The 16787-nt window shown below is 66.7% G+C and overlaps 1 protein-coding gene across 2 annotated transcripts in view; it reads right to left on the reverse strand.

Moving 5' to 3' along the window:
• The window catches only part of CASKIN1 (CASK interacting protein 1), a 33670-nt gene extending 18400 nt beyond the window's left edge, over positions 1-15270 (reverse strand). Inside the window, exons 1-2 of one of the 2 annotated variants that reach the window (XM_069810519.1) lie at positions 15057-15270; positions 257-308 (exon numbers count right to left, since the gene is read on the reverse strand). In XM_069810519.1, the coding sequence (XP_069666620.1) occupies positions 257-308; positions 15057-15150 (146 nt within the window). In that variant the 5' untranslated portion in view covers positions 15151-15270. Of the gene's footprint in view, positions 1-256; positions 309-1721; positions 2215-15056 lie in introns of those variants that run through there. The other variant, XM_069810518.1, reaches the window with a different exon arrangement.
• Between the last annotated feature and the right edge of the window lie 1517 nt (positions 15271-16787).

Consider the following 16787-nt stretch of genomic DNA (forward strand, 5'->3'; position numbering starts at 1 on the left):
TCAGGGGTGCAGGCAGGGCTCAGGCACGCTGGCTAACAGGGGCGAGAACCTTTGCCCGTCTGGACCCCGGCAGCTCGACCGCATCATTCTGGAGAGCCCGGCGTGCCTGCACAGACACACAAGACTCCTGCTCGCTGCACCCTGTGCTGCACGTGTCCCCGAGCGCGCACACCCCTGCTCACGGCACCCCGCGGTACGCACACCCTTGCCCATGCACCCCACTGCATGCATGCCCAGGCGCGGGGCTCCCACTCACCCGTCAGTGTCTTGGAAGTTGACGTTGACTTTCTTTGCCGATCCGAGGAGCTCTGGCAGGGAGAGAAGAGGACAGCACGTTAGAGGGGCGCGGGAGGTAGCTGGGGCAGGGACCCGGGGTGCACTGCGGCGGTGATGTGGCTGCACCTCCAGGTTTCCCTCCCCACCAAGGTTTCAGCTCCCTGCAGCTCTGCAGCCTGGGCTGGGGCACAGCACGGTGCCACGCGGGGCTGCCCCAGCCTGCGGGCAGCTGCGGGCAGGAGGGCTCGGGGTGGAGGGGTCCCCGCTGATGGCGGCAGAGCCCGGGGGCTTCCCCTGGCACCAAGGTCTCCGTCTGCCTGGGGTTGCTGTGGGTTTGCCTGGGGTTCCCTCCCGGGCTCCTTCGCCTCGCTGGGGCTCTGGCATGGCCCCGTGGAGCCCAGTGCTGCACCGAGCTGCTGGGCCTGGGTGCTTTGGCAAAGCAGGGAGCTCGGCGTGCTCCCCCTGTGCCCCAGCATGTCCCCTGCCCCTGCAGCCCCCTCACCCAGCACTGCCCCACTCCCAGTCCACGCTTGCCTGTGTGGGAAAATAAACCGCCTCGGGGCAATCCAATTAGCACCACGAAGAAGGATGGAGCCAGATTTACATAAGATTTAACCGAAAAATGCCACTCAGGCTTTCCAGTGAGCCTGTTCTTCCTCACAGCCCCCAGCGGGGAGGAGGAGGAAGAGGAGGGTGGCTGCAGCAGGGCAGAGCCCGGGCTAGGGACCCATGCAGCAGCCCCCGTGCCTGCTGCAGCGAGCCAGCACTGGCACGGCCCCGAGCCCGGTGCCGGGCTGAGCCACCCCTGCCCAGGTCACGCATGGCGGACGGTCCCAGCAGCAACCGCGGCGGTGGCAGAGGTTTCTCCCTGCCCACGCAGAGGCTCCCAGGCCCTGGCACCCAGCACCGGCTCGCTCCCGCGCTCTGTCGGCTGCACGGCAGTTCGAGCCGCAGGACGTTTGCTAACAATGACACAGCCCGGTGCCAACGGGCGAGAGCTATGGGGGATGGCTTCCGACCAGCCACCAGGTCCCCAGCCTTGTCCTCCCAGCACACAGTGCCATGGGGCGGCTGTGGGATGAGAAGGCGCACCGCAGGGTCCCCAGGGCACGGGGAGGGACAAGGGCACGGCAGGGTCCCCTGGGTGCAGGGAGGGACGGGGCACCACAGGGTGCCCACAGCCAGCCCCACTCGCCCTCCTTCTAGCAAACAAAATACCACCAGCCCGAGCCCTGCGTGACAGGGCAGCCCCCCCTTGCCCTGGCAGCCCATGCTGTTCATTTAATACATTAACAAATCATCCCAGCAACAAATCCTCACTGAGGCGGCCAGACCCAGGGAACAGCCCCCACACACACATCCCAACCCTGCTGCAGCATCCCCATGCTCCCCCGGGAAGGACTGGCTGTTGCTGGTGGGCAGAGCCCCCCAGCACCGGGACTGACCGTGGCCGGGGTCGAGCAGGTCCCGGCCAGCCCCGAGCTGCCGCCAGGCTCCCCAACAAAGGTGCCATTCAGTGCCGGTGGAGAGGAGCCCAGGACCGCTTCCGCTGCCGCCCGGTGCCAAGAAGCAGCTCCCAGGAGAAGGGGGCTGAGCCGCCCCCCAGGGACGCAAACGGCCGGTGGACAAAAGGAGCCGGCGGGCGCAGGAGCGGCACCGTGCCCGGCACTGGCTCCAATCTCCGGCCCCGAGACGGGCCCCGCTCCGGCTAACCGGTCCTCGCAGACAGAGGGACGGATGTCGGCAGGTCTGCAGTGCCTGGCCTTTCCCACGGGTTGCTCCCAGCGAGGGGCTGGGATGGGGCAATGCCCGGGGATCGGCGTCGCGGGGTGCAGCAGTGACACCGACGGCGTCACCGCTGCACCCCGCGACGCCGATCCCCAGATGTGTGCCGGCAGCCCCCCGCACCAGCCAAACCGGCATCAGCCGAACACACCTTAGCGGCAAATCTCTCCTCCCTGCACCTGCAGGAGAGGCTGCGGCTGCCAAAATCTGTTTAGCACTTCCATCAACGCCCGTGCCAAGTGCTTAGTCAGTGACTTCCAGCCGTGCAGCGGTTTGACTTTCGTTAAAGCTCTGGAGTGGCCACGAGCCTGCCTCTGCCCACGAGCTCAGGCCCCGGCACAGCTTCAAGTGCTGCCGGGAAAAGGTCTTTACATGCGGCATTGGTCTGATGGGGTCCCCTGGGGAGCAGCCAGGTGGTCCCACGTCCTCCTGGGGTGCAGCACCCCAGGCTGCCACCGGCTGCCCAGCAGCATGGCGAGGTGTGGATGGTGGCAGGGATGGCGGTGCGGTGGCTGGCACCCCTGCAGGGCCAGGCCAAGGCCCCGGATGGTAGGAGCTGGTGCGGCACCAGCGGAGAATCAACCCCATGTCTGCACCAGCACCAGGACCCTCGAGGGACAGTGGCTTTGCACCAGCAGCGGGCAGGGCAGGGAAGGCAGTGACTGCCACGCCAGCCGGCATCACCTAAGCTCCCGACGGGCTGCGAGCAAAAACCTCACACCATGGTCCTTCAGTCCAGCAATTAAGCCCCTCCTGTAATGAAGCAGCATGCTTGCCCGGCACAGCATTGGCAGCCTAGCACGGGCCATGGCAGAGCCGTGCCGAGGGCGCAGTGCTGCAGCCAGAGCCTGCAGCCTAACTGGGGCCGCGGCTGGGTGCTGACGGTTCCCAAGGCAGGAGGAGCGGGACGGGCATCCCGACACGCCGCCGAATCCGCAGCCCGGGGCCGCCTCAGCCCCACTACTGCCGTGCAGGATTTGCAGCCTGTTTGGGGGCAGGGAGACACGGGAGAGCTCGTTAATGGCTGGGAAGCACAAGGAAAACTACTCCACTAACGAGGGAGAGGGAAGGGAGCTGAGAGCACTGCCAATTAAAAATACCGGCCACAAAAGGAGATGGGCACGGCGGGGAGGAGAGCAAGGCTCCCACATGGCCACGCTGCCAGCGGGCACTGGGCATGTCCCTGGCTGTCCTCCCCGCTGGGATCGCCGGAGGGGTGACAGAGAGCACCGAGCACCTGCGAGCACCCACCAGCACCATCCTGCCCTGCCCGCGCAGAGGCAGATGCTGGGGCCACTGGGCAGACGTTGCAGCACAGAGGGACGGTGGCACCCCCAGCACTGGGACCCTTGCTTAGACCACCTGAGCCCTACCGATGCCCTCAGGACACCCCCGTGTCCCCTCTTTGCTTCCCACGGGCTGCTCAGGCGATGGTTGAAGGGCCTGATGGTGCCGAGCAGGGTCGGGCAGGACCACGTCGCCGGCCCCAAGAAATGGGGATGTGCTGCGCTGCTGGAACCGGCGAGCTCCGGCACCACCAGGTCCGGCTCCAGCCCACGACTCCTGTGCGCACCGGGAGCCGCAGCCGTCTGCCATAGACACCGACTATAAACAGCGTCTGCCACGAGTAAACACCGCCGCGGGGAGCTCAGCCCAGCCACTACTCCCAGAAATGCCTTTACTTAAACACAAGGATCACAGGAGCTAAATGCATGCTTGAATTCAGCCCGGCGCTCTGCGCGCAGTGAGGGCGGCGAGCTCCCCGCCAGCCCCATCCTCCCCCGCCACGCGCCGGCCTGCGCCGGCCGGCCCGCGGCAGCGGCGGCGATGGCCCCCGGGGCGGGCGCTGCGACGGCAAGCGACGCACGAGCCGGCTGCACGTGCAGGGCCGGGTGCGCGTGGGAGAGCCGCTCTGCCCAACGCCGGGGTCCGGCCACGTGTCACTCCGACCCCCCGTGCCGTGCCTGGCCGCTGCTCTGAGCATCCCGGTGCGTGCCACGGGGAGAGCCCCCGTGCCCGACCGCGGCTCCAGGCGTCCCGGTGCACACCGTGGGGAGACCCCCGCACCCAGCTGCTCCAGCCCTTCCCTTGCACCCGTGTCCGAGGCCACAGCCCCACGTGGCGGGATGCCTGGGTGCCTCCGTGGCTCCTGGCCAGGGGCTTCTCTTCCGTCCCCGCAGTGGGGCCACGCAGCACCCATTAGCATGCTCTTGTGCCAGCCCCCTGCATCTGCAGACGGTGCAGCACCAGCAGCGATCGATGCCCGGCCGGGGCGCGGGGGCTCCCGGCCAAGCCCCCGCTGACGAAGCACATCCTCACCCAGCTCCCCCCGGCAACGTCGCGCCAGCTCGCAGGGAGCGGGCGGCTGCTCCGAGCAGATGGCTCCAGCCTCCGCTAAATCAACATCTACTTAATGAGGGGAAAGCCGTCGCTGCCCCCCGCCAGCTTGGCGGCAGCAGCAAATGAGCCGGGGCAACCCCCCCCCCCCCAAATCCTCCTCCCCATCCCTTCCGTCAGTCCACTGCAGTGGTCCCCCTCCCTTCCAGCCCCACCATCCCTGCCACTTCCCCCAGCCCCAGCCCACGCAGGCAGCAGGACCCCTGCGTGTGGGGACCCCCGGAACCCCACAAACAGGATGACACCGAGTACCCACAAGGAAGACATTCAAGGCAAAGCCAAGCGCCTATTTTGGAGGAGGGGGGGAGGACCCTGCAGCAGCATTGCTGTGAGCTGCCGGATAAAGGAAGCATCCAAAATAGCTGCTCTTAATTATATCCTTGCTGACGAGCGCCACGCAAACAACAGGCACTGCAAGCGCTCGCTGCACGAGGAGCCCTGGCACGAGTGGTCTTATTCCTTGCAGTGAGGATGGGGTCCCTGCTGTGGAGTCCCCACAGGGAGCACATGGCCGTGCGCTCTGCCCACACACGTGCCACCGTGGGGACCCCATGGAGATGGCCGGAGCAGCCCTGGCTGGGTCCAGTGGCAATGGGGACACCGGGGAGCCGGTCCTCGCCACTGTCAGACAGTGAAAGGCTTGTACTCCTGCAGCCAAGGTCGTGTCAAGCACCAAGGCCGGCGTGATGTTCAGATGCTAATGAAGCCGTTATCATCTTCTGATCGATTTTGACTGTATAAATAATGCACCCGGAAGCTCGCAGGCTGCTGGCTGCAGGGGAAGGGATTGCCTGGGGCAAAGAGATGGCAGGGATGCAATGGACCCACTGCAGCCCAGTGCCCACCACAGCTGGGTAACTACTGCCCAACACAGCTGGACACTGACCAGCTGGACACCAGAGTGCTCAACACGGCTGGAAAACAACTGCTCATCACAGCTGGGTAGCCATTCCCATCACAGCTGGACACCAACTGCCCACCACAGCTGGATACTCCAGTGCCCACCACAGCTGGATAACAACTGCTCACCACAGCTGGATAACAACTGCCCGCCACAGCTGGACACCCCATCACCCATCACAGCTGGACATCCACAGCTGGGTGCCCCAGTGCCCATCACAAGCCATTCCCCAAATCCCAAGGCACTTCGGGGGGATGTTGGCCCTATGCCCAGTGCACCTGCTGGTGCTCCGGACGCCTGGCCCTCGCGCAGAGCCTTCCCCAGGGAGCGGAGAAATCCGCACTTCAAAATCAATAGGCTGTGGCAGCCTGAGTCACGGTGCTGCAGCAGCGCAGGGCTGTCCCCTGGGGCCAGGATGAAGCAACTTAAATGCAGCTTTCAAGAGGCAGCGGGGACTCCTCTGTAATTTTTTTGTTCAAAAAAAAGAAACTTTTTGATCCCAAGGGAGGACGAGGGGCTGACACTGCGGGCTGCCAGGGCAGGTGGGGACAGGGGATGCGAGTGTACCTAAGGCAGAGCCAACCTGCTAAAAACCTGGGGCTGGAGCTGGCCAGGGCACCCAGCATCCCATGGTGCCTGCCAGCACCATGCCGGGGCAGCGGTGCTCACCAGCAGCTACTGTGAGCATCCCCGCTCTTCCTGCATCGCCGAGCCCTATCCTGACCCGACCTTTGCTGCATGGTGCCATGGAGCCCGGCCGAGCCATGCAGCATCACCCGGATTCCCCTGGGGCAGCCCCAGCCCCCCAGGGCATCCCCCAGCCCCTAGTTTGGGGCTCAGCCACACAGACCTCTGGCTCTGCAGATGCTCCCTCCCGCTGTGGGGTCACTGCCTGCAAAGTCCCAGCAGCCTCCTGCCTGCTCTGGGTTGCCAGCAAACCTGCTGACCCCTAAATAACACACGGTGCTACGCTGCTCTGCCATGTAAAGGATGCTGGTGACTCGGCCCCGTGCAACTGGGCACGTGGGGAAGCCGGCAGCAGGGATGGGCAGGGGTGCGGGCAGCGCAGCGATGCATTGGCTCCGGCCCCACAGGCGGGACACGAGGTGCTGCGCTCGGCCCCCCGGGACCAGCACCGAGCCTCATTGCACCCATCACCGCCGGCCGGGTGCCAGCCGTACGCCCACCCTCGTCTCCGCGGAAATGCATGTTGGTGTCGCTTCCACGGAGCCTTAATTGACAGCCTGCTCTCCCCGCGCCGGGGCAGCGGCAAACAGGTAATTTTCAGTAATCACCCTGGCTGGAAGGAGTCACCGCCGGCACGGCAAGGTTGCCGCAGCAGAGGATGGGATGTGGCTGCTCAGGGCCACCACTAGCCTGCGTCCGCCCGTCCGTCCCAATGTCCACATCCCAGCACGGCCAACGCTGCACATCCTTGGTGCCCGAGCAAAGGCTGCCCAGGACACGGGAGCAGAGAGGGGCAGATGCTGGCACCACTCACCTCCACCCCAGGGCAGAGACGATCCTGCCCAGCCCCATCCCCGTCCTCCCCATCTCCTCCCCATCCTTGCTGCCTCTGCAGGGCCAGGGAGCCCTGGGAGGACCACCCCCAGCCATGCTGGCCTGCAGGGAGGGACCAGTAGCTTTGTGTATCTTAAAGCATCGTTAACTAACAAACAGTCACTATCATCTGGCCTCCCACGAACTCAGCCGCAGTCCAACATCACTGGGAAGCAGCAGGGAGCTCCCCGGCATACACAGAGCGTGTCTCTGCACACGCATGCATGCGTGTGCATGCATGTGCGTGCGTACATGTGCATGCAGGCAGCCCAGATAAATAAGAGGGCAACAGGTGCTGCTGCAGCGCTGGGCTCTGAGCTCCCACGCTGTATGCAGGTAAAACAGGCCCTACAGTCTATTTTACTATGGTGCCTTTAGTGCCACCATTTGTCCTCGTCCACATAACGGCCTGGCTTCCACGCGTGCCGCTGCACCATGCCCACCCACACCCCCCCTGCACGGCGGCAGCTTTCCCGACGGTGCCCGCGGGCAGGATGGGCATGGTGGTGGGCAGCTCTGTAAGTGCATGGGCGGGCAGCTCGGTGATGCCGGGGCGGATGAGCAGTGCGGGGATGTGCGGCCAGGCGATGCCATGCATCTGCCCTGAGCACCGGGAGCCCGGCTGGAGGCCTCACGCTGCTCCCGAAGGCCTGGCAGCACTGCAGGGGACAAGCAGGGCTCGCAGAACCCGTCCCAGTGTCCCCAGCGTCCCCAGCATGGCGGGCACTGGGAGGGGGGCTGGCAGGGGCCGTGCGGGACCGCCTGCCATGTCGCTGCCGGGAGCAGGGGCTTAGTCAGAGGCAGCCCCAGGATCTGCGCACGCCGGAGCGAAGACAGCCAGGAGAATAGCTGCTGCGGAGCTGCACAGCCGCGAGGAACGTGCCGTAAACAGCCCAGCTGCAATGCAGGAGCCGGGCAGGCGGCTGCTTTGTCTGCTCCAACGGCTCCGGCAGCCACCGACCAAAAACCTACGGGGGCCTCGGCGAGGAGGCGGCGCGAAGCCGGGCTTCCAGCAGCCGCATCTGGAACGGATCAGCCGGCTGCTGCTGCTACCGCCGAGAGCCGTCCCCAGCGCCGAGCCCCACGCCAGGCCGGGGAGGAGGCGCTGCCGAAGCGGCCAGCGGAGACAGCCGCGGGCACACGGATGCGCGGGGCAGATGCACACGGGCACACGATGCACAGGCATGCACACGGATGCAGAGGCACACAGCACACACGGATGCACGCGTGCACAGGGGCGCTTGCATGCGCACGGATGCACATCGGCGCGCACGGATGCAGAGGGGCACGCACAGGCATGCTGGCAGAGCAGCGCTGGCACAGAGCAGCCAGCGGCCGGCAGGCACGGTGCTCGGAGAAGCGGTGCCTATGGGCAGCTGCTTAGGCACCATCTCCAACCTACTCCGCCTCCAGCTGATACGGGCCATGGCAGGGCGCAGAGCCAGGGTCCCGGCAGCCTTTTGCGCCCCGGAGGACCCCAGCCCCAAAATCACCTCGATCTGCTCGGCTCTCACTGGGCGGCCGGCAGTGACCTTGCTGGCGAGACCCAAGGAGACCCAGGCAGAGCCGGCACTCCCCCGCCAGCCTCTCTCCCACGCCATCCCAGCACCATGCTTCCCTGGCCGGATGGCTCGTGCCGGGCACCGGCACTCATCCATCACCAGAGCGGGCCCAGCAGCGCGGGGCTGTCAGGCTGAGCCGAGGCCGGTGCTGCGTCCCCGGCTTCCCATTTCTCAGGCTGATTGCTCCTGTCGCTGCAGAGCCCAGTGTTAAACACCTCATCTTCTACTCCCGTATTGAGTTGGAAAATACTATTAACATTTCATTACGGCTTAAAGATCCCTCTCAGCCTGGCACAAAGAGCCAGCCCGCCGGCGGGATCGCTCCTGCACCAGGAGGGCTGCGCTGGCCCCGGTCCCTCTGGGGAGAGGGGACCGGGAAGGTTTGTCTCACAAGCCCCAGCTGCGGGACGGGACAGTAACCTGGGGCAGAGGTGGACATCGCCGCTGCACACCGGCTCAGTGACCGGCTCGGCATGGCCCGTCCTCATGGCACACTCGGCCGCAGCCGGGACACAAAGCGGACATGGAGCAGCAGTGTCTGCGCTGGCCAGCGTGAGCCCAAGCGCTCCTGAGTGGGTTTTGCTTCCCAATGCGTTTCCCTCACCAGCGGGAGCCTGGCCCGGCAGTAACAGCATCAGCCATTAAACACCAGCAAATGAGTTCTCCAACGCTCTCCTGACGGTGTCTGAACACTTGTGAAAGGCACCTTTAGCCACCGGCTGGCGAGGGCAGCGGGTTCACAGCCAGCGTTCAGCCAGAGGCTCACCAGCCCCGGCTCTTCAGGGCAGCCAGCAGTGCCCAGCCCTGGTGCAGCGGCACACGCCGCTCCCGCACCAGGACGGAGAGCACCGTGGCAAACGTGCAAGCACAGCCCCAAGCATCACCCCAGAGCCAGGCGGTCCCCTCCACCACTCACCCCGCCAGCAATACCACAGTTCCCAGCTGCCACGCGCCCGGCGCATACATTCAGAGGATCCACTACCGCTTTGGCACCCGCACGGGCCCTGGCACAGCCGCCATCCATAGGCATCACTGCCGCAGGGCTGAGCATGCTGCAGCCCATGCAGCTGCTAGTGGGGCCCCGCAGGCACAGGGGGAGTGGGAAGGGGCTGGGGACACCCAGGCACACCGAGCCGGGGAGGGGGCTGATCCCAGCCTTCCCCAGCAGCTGGGAAGGGGAGGGAAGTGTTAAAAGGGAGCGCAGAGCAGGGAAAAGGAGCCAGACGCCAGCCTGGCTACTGGAAACCACGATGGGCTGGCAGCGAAGAGGGCGGCTGCGAAGGGGGGGGCTCAGGGCACCCACAGCACCCAGCCCTACTGCACCACCAGCACCCTGAGCACCCACAGCACCATCACCCTCGGGTGCAGCCTGGCCCTGCCACGTTCCTGGCTACTCTCTGGGAACATCGCCCCACCACAATGCATGGGCAGCAAGGAGCACCGTGGCACCCGGCAGCAAGATCCTCATGCGGGAAACAGCCAGAGCCGGCGACCCCAGCAGAGCCCTGGGCACGAGGGGCCACCCGCCGCCAGCAAAGGGCTAATTGGTGTCAAGCCAGGTGAATTTGGGACTGCTGCGAGAAAATCCAGGCCAGCAAGGGAGCCTCGAGCTGGGAGCGGAGCCGCCAGCCCACGGCCCCGCTGCTCCTCGGTGGCGGTGGCCAACAGCCCTGGATCTTCTGCAGCATCCCCTGGCAGGCAGGGACCCCACCGCCGGCCCCAAAACAGGAGCTGTGCTGGGGCGGAGGGGGGGCAGAGGAGGGTTTGCACCCACAACTCCAGCCCAGCCAGAGAGAGGCAAGAAAATGTAAAATAACTAGATGTCACCCCGGGCTGAGTAATAATCCCCCTCTGGAAGGAAACTTGGCACACGCCAGCCTGCGCCCGCCTGCCAAGTGCTGCTGGGAGTGAAGTTTCACACGCGGGCTAGAAACCCCAAGAAGAAGTTTATAAGGGACCTGCTGACACACCGTCAAGCACACCAGTGGCAGGAGCTGCTTGGCCCTGACCACCATCCCGGACAGCCCTCGGGCCCCGTGCCTGGGACCTGGCTGGGATGCACTGACATTGCCCTGTGCCAGCATCGCCCCATGCCGGCATCACCCTCCACAGCCCAGCCCACCCCCTTGGTGTTTCGCCCCTTAATCCATGCCGAGGGCATCGGGGGGGCTGCGGGAGCAGCGCCCAGCCACGGGACAGGGGATACATGGGGACCCAGCACCCCTTTGCACCCCCCCCAGCTTGGTGAAGCTGCCCCAGGATCCGGCTGCGCAGCCCCTTCCTCCCGCTCCAGACATCCTGCCTGGCACTGACGGCTCCAGAGGCCGGTAGCACCCAGGGGCTCCGGCATCCCAGTGAGCACCATCCGCTCCCCCCCTGCCCAGGCTTCCCCTGCAGCGAGGAGGGGGCTGCCCCAGCGCCCGTGGCTGGGGAGCGGCAGCGGGAGCCATTAGGGGCAGCTGCCGCACGGGGAAGTTTCCTCCGTTACCGGAGGGCCGGGGGGAACCGGGCAGCTCCAGTGGCTGCCGGCCACGCACGCCCTGGGCACTGCACCACAATTGGATTTGCAGCTGCCCTGCCTTTTACTGCATGGAAATTGAATTGTAAAATGTCAAAGACATTTCCTAACTGCGCCATATTAGCCTGGTTTTATTAAATACTGTTATCAGAGGAGATTATTAATGCAATCAAATGCAGGCAAAAAAAACCAGAATTAACTGGCCGCTGCACAGGAGGACGCCCTGTAGGGCAGGAGGCAGCCGGCGAGGCCCTGCCCAGGGAGCCCACGTCCCCGAGGGGTCTGGCTCCTGCCTCCCACTGCCCCCCCCATCCCAGAGCACCGGCGAAGCCGCGATCCCACCCAGCTGCTGCAGCTCCGCTCTCATCCCGGGATGGGTTCCCACGGGATGGCAGCACCCCAAAGGGCGATGAACCTGGGGGTGCTTGCTGAGCCTTGGGGTGCCTCCCCTCCTGTCCACTCCCAGGCAGGCTGCCCACGCTGCCTGCACCGTGCATGCCCCTCCGAGGAGCTGCCTGGCTCCTGTCCCGGTCCTTTCACCCATAGCAGGCTCTGCCCGCCCCGCATGGCCCAGAGCTGGGAGCAGCGCAGCTGGAGGCAGCCGTGGGGTCAGGGCAGCGCTGGTAGTGCCAGCGGGGCAGGGGTCCCTCCCCGGGCAGGGCAGGACCCGCTCCCTGTGTGCAGCAGCGGGGCCAGGGCTGGCTGGGATAAGCCCCGAAATGCCAGGGCTGCTGCCAGCGACACGCAGGGCAGGACGCAGAGCCCTGCCACGGGTGGCAATGCAGGAACAGGGCTCTCCCGCACAGGGCAGGGGCACCTCAAGAGCTGCCCACCCCTCGGCACCCACACCCCTGGGCAGTGGGGCCAGGCTGGGCTGGGTTACCCTGGCATAGCAGGGTGCAGGGGGTGCGCGGCTCTGTGCCCAGCTCCTGAGTCCAGCCAGGCAGCGTGGCTCACTCGGCCCCGGACGTCCCAGAGTGAGGTATCCAGAGCTCCAGCGGCACACGAGGACACAAGCCCCGAGGGCAGGCTGGGGGACCAGGACGGCACCGAGGACCAGGCACAGGGTGGGCAGCGCAGCCCCACAGGACACAGCCCTGGCTCCCACCCACTCGGCCGGGCTGCGGCCAGCCCCTGCCACACCAGGTGCTCGCCGTGGCACCGTGGGGCCACATGCCAGGACATCTCCTTTGCCACACGAAGCTGCCGTGCGTGGAAGCGCTTTGCAAAGCCCCCCAGCCTGGCGGGACGAGAAGTCGAGGCAGAGGGGTCCGACCCTCGGCTCGAGGTCCCTCCCACGGCACCAGTGGGTGCCACGCGGAAGCCGTTTCCAAATTGGACGAGCCGGCCTCACAGGGAAGGAGCCTGCTCGCTCCAACACACCACAGCCAAGGAACTGCGGTTCCCCCGCATGGCACAGCGCAGCCCCGTCTCCCGCTGCCTGAAGCCCCGGGTGCCCGGGACAGGGATGGCGCGGTGGGCATGGGTGCTGCTGGGGACACCCCAGGGCCCCGTCCCATCCCACGGCACTCAAGCTGGGGAACCGAGGGGAAAACGCCAAGTCACTACAATTCTTCGAGGTAGCACTGGGGAGGAGGGGATAGGGAGGGAAACAGTTTGCTGCCAAATCCCTGCATCTGATTTGCGTAACTTTCAGACAACCTCATCAATTATGGATGCCCGGGAAGCGAGCATGGTGCGTGCTACGGCCGGCCCGGGCCCCACAAACTCGTACTCCGCACGCTAAATCGGGCCCCACGTCACCATAGCAACCCGTGTTAATTCACGCAGGGATTTTTAAAATCTCATTTATTAAACCCCACATGAATAGGATATTATCCAGATAACAGAGCTAAGTTACAAACCTCCCTGGTGCCGCGCAGCACGGGGAGTGCCGGAGGCATGTGTGGGACCAGCACACGGAGGGGACGGGGGGATGCCGTGGCACGGGGACGCCGTGGCACGGGGACAGCCCCTGCTCGGTGCTCTCCCACCCTGTGCCGTGCACCGCTCCTCCAGCCCCGCTGCTGCAGCCAGAGGTGGCCGTGCACCCCAGGCCGGGAGCACGGCACCCACTGCCACGCTCACGGCCCTGCTGCCGGGCGGGAGAGTCGGGTCCCATGGGGAAACGGTGCCAGAGCAGCCCAACGCCGGCACCAGGGGGGTCCGGCAGAGCTGGAGATGTGCAGCCCATCTGGGGCATGGAACAAACATCCAGGCCCACAACGGGAATCTCCGCAACGCCAGGCTGGCCGCGCTTGGCCTCACTGGGCATCCCTTGTCCCTCGCTTGTGAGCCCAGCACGGGGAGCACCGCTGGCCCCCGCGGCCATCCCGCCCGGCGGTGCCCGGCAGCCGGAGGGCTCTCCGGTGGGAGAGCGGCCATGGTGGGAGATGCAGCAGAGCGGGGCTGGGAAGGAGAGGGATGCAGGAGGAGGTGGTGGCACTCCGGCACCGCTGGCCGTTGCCACAGCAACACCAGCTGTGCGGCCGGGCCAGCGGGGATTGGAGAGGGGTGTGGGGGGGGGACAGCGCTGGGCACAGGCCGGCTGTCATCCCTGTCCCCGCACGCCGCTCCGAGAGGCCATGGAAGTGGCAGCACCTGGAGCAGGTTGGGATGCCGGAGGCTCTGTGCTGGAGCCCCTTCTCTCCCTGCATAGGCCCTCAGCAGCGACAGCAACAATGGCACCGGGGACGGGGGACGCCACGCCGGCCCTGCATGGCACCAGGACACGAGGAACACCACACTGGGCCTGCTTGGCCAGGAACACCCCTGCACGACCAAGGATGGGGGGCACCGCACCAGCCCTGCATCGCTCCAGGGACACAGGGGTGCCCACGGTCGGGGAGCGCTGGGCCCTGGAGGGAGGGACGCGGGGTGCAGTGACAAAGAGGCCGCGTGCCCAGCGACCCGATGCCACGCGAGTGCTCCCCGTGGTCCCTGCCCATGCCCAGGGATGGTCCCCAGCCCCCCGGGTCGGCCCCGCACACCAGGCCTGAAACCTGCGGCTGCATCAGCACCATGAATAATTCAGTCCCGGGTGGAACGCCTCAACAGAGCAGTTATATTGTACAGAGAGCAGATCCTCACGGAGCTACGCACACGTACACACACGGATACACACGTACGGACACACGCACACCCCCCCCAGCCTCACGCCTGGACACAGACCCTCGGGTGCACACATGGAGACATGCAAACCCAGCCGCAGAGATGCACACAGGGAGATACCCATGGAGCTACATCCAAACACCCCCACACGGAGAAACACCAACACAGCCACATCCAAACACACATATGCCAGGGTACACACCGATACCCAAACACAGACACGCACCCAAACACAGGCACACATGCACACCCAGCACGCACGTACACGCACACCGACACATGCAAATGCGTGCAGGCACCGGCAGCCCCCGCCGCACACACGCACGGTCCGTGCACACACGCTCCACGCACACTCAAGCACAGGCGGATGCCCCCGGCTCTGCCCTGCCTGCCCGCCTGCAGCCCCCTGCCCTCACCCGTGCCCGTGCCCAGGCCGAGCCCCCCCCCCCCCCCCGAGCTGCACCGGCACGGCCCGGCCCGGCCCCCCAAGGGCTCGGGAGCTTCTCCCGGGCGCAGGGCAAGGGCAGCCCGGCCGGTGCCCGCCCGTACCGGGGGTTGCGCCGGGACCGGCGGGGCGACGCTGTGCAGCGCCGAGCACCCGCGCAGCGCCCCGGGGATGCTCCGCCGCCACTCCGCTTGCCCCCCACCCCCCCCGCCAGACGGCCCCCCTCCCCGGGGCAACGCCGGGGGTCCCCGGCACGTCCACGGCCCCCACCCGCCCGCGCCGCGCCGCACCGGGGAAGGGCCGGGGATGCTCCGGGGCCGGGCAGGGCGAAGGGCGGCATCCCGGCCGGGCCCCGGGAGCAGCGGGCGGGATGCGGGCCCCCGAGCCGCCGCGATGCCGGGGGGTGTGTGTGTGTGTGTGTGTGTGCCCCCCCCCACACCTCTCCCCGGCTCCACCACCGGCGCCCCCGGCCCGGCCGGGCCCCGCCGCCGCGGCACTCACTGGCTTTGCCGGGTTTGGGCCTCTGCAGCAGCTTCTGCACGGCCGCGACGTCCTCCGCCTTCACCGCCTGCACCAGCTCCTGGTCCTTGCCCATGGCTCCGCGGCGCCGGGGCTGCCGGCTGCGGGCTCACGGCCCGAGCATCCTCCGCGGCGCGGCGCGGCGAGGGGCGGCTCGGCTCGGCGCGGGCCCCCCCGCCCAGCCCGCTCCGGAGGCGGGGGCGGCGGCGGCGGCGGCGGCGGCGGCGGCGGGCGCCCGGGGCGGGGCGGGGCGCGGCGGGGCGGGGGGGCCGTACCGGGAGCGCGGGGGGCAGCGGGGAAGGGAGGGGGAGGAGGAGGCGGGGGCCGCCCCGGTGCCTGCGGGCGGGGCACGGGGATCCCCCTCTCCGGTGCGGGGGAAGGTGCCGAGGCCCGGGGGGACGCCCCGGCGGGAGCCGCCGCTGCCGAGCAGCCGTGGCGTGTAATGAGCTGGCGGGTCTCAGCAGCCCCGGCAGCCGGAGCGGAGAGCGGGGAGCGAGGCTGGTCGGGGCCTCTTCTTTCTCGGGGTAGGACCCCCCCGGGGTGGCGGTGTCCTCCCCCGCCCCCGGGGGGGGAGAGGAGCCGGGGCTGGGGGCTGCAACCGGGGGCTGGCCGGCCCAGCAGACCCCCACCCGGGGCACCCCGTGGTCCCCAGCCCCGCTCCCGGGTGCCCTTCGCTGGTCCGTGTCCCACCGCCCTGCCTGGCCATTGCAGTCACTGACCGTCAGCCTGTGGTGGCTGATAATGGGAACCAGGCTGGAGCAGCTTTTCAATTTCTTTCAATAAAGCCCTTATTACTGCCTAATTTTCCACTTTTGTAGACACAATGGCCAGTGGCATTCGTCCCCTTCCACTTTTTTATGGCTTAAATGACTGAGACATTAAAGGTGTAGAGGGTGCCTGGCTGGGTTGAGGATGCTGACGAACCAGATGGGAAATGGGGCCAGTGATGGACGAGGCATTAATGTGCTAATGGTGCCCAGTCAGTGCGGAGCACGGCCATCACCGGCACAAAATCACGCCCAAATTTCTGCTCTCCCACCCGAGTTAATGTCTAAAAGCCTTGCGGAGGTCCCGGCTCCGGCAAACCAACGTTGGGGCACATTGGTCCAGAAGGCTGGTACCCAGCTGGCCAGTACAGCGCTGGTCACTGCAGGGCAGCGAGGCGGGTGGCTGCATGGGGAGAGGTGGCTGCAATGCACCAGTGGGTGCAGAGCACTGGTGGGTGCAGAGCACTGGGACAGGCGGCTGCAGACCCAGGTGAGTGCCTGTGGCAGAGGGAAAGATGAAGGAAACCAAGCAAACTGTAGCCAAACATGAACCAAGCTCCTCCCTGATGCCCCCTGCCCACCTTGTGCTGGCCCATGCCTCCTGAGCTGGAGCCCAAGGATGCCTTCCGCAGCCCCCAACTCCCTCTGCAGCCCCCAGCTTCAGGCTGACCCCCCCTCAGGGATGGCAGGGTCTGTCTCCTCTCCCCACCCCCACTTTCCAATCCAGGACATTTGGGTTGCCGGCGCAAAACGCCGTCTAATCTGCCCTCTAATCCCACAGCCTGGCGGTGTGCGGCTGCATGGGGGGCCTGAGCCGCTGCGGGTCTCCCTGGGCTGGGGGCTGGGGCTCCGCACGCACCCGGGGGGCCCAGGCAGGTCGGGGGGCTTCCCTCACATCTGCCACCACTTGATAACAAATGAAGCTCCTCAACAAAGGTCCCTTTGT

The sequence above is a fragment of the Haliaeetus albicilla genome, chromosome 22 (assembly GCF_947461875.1).
Source record: "Haliaeetus albicilla chromosome 22, bHalAlb1.1, whole genome shotgun sequence".
NCBI classification, from domain to species: Eukaryota; Metazoa; Chordata; class Aves; order Accipitriformes; family Accipitridae; genus Haliaeetus; species Haliaeetus albicilla.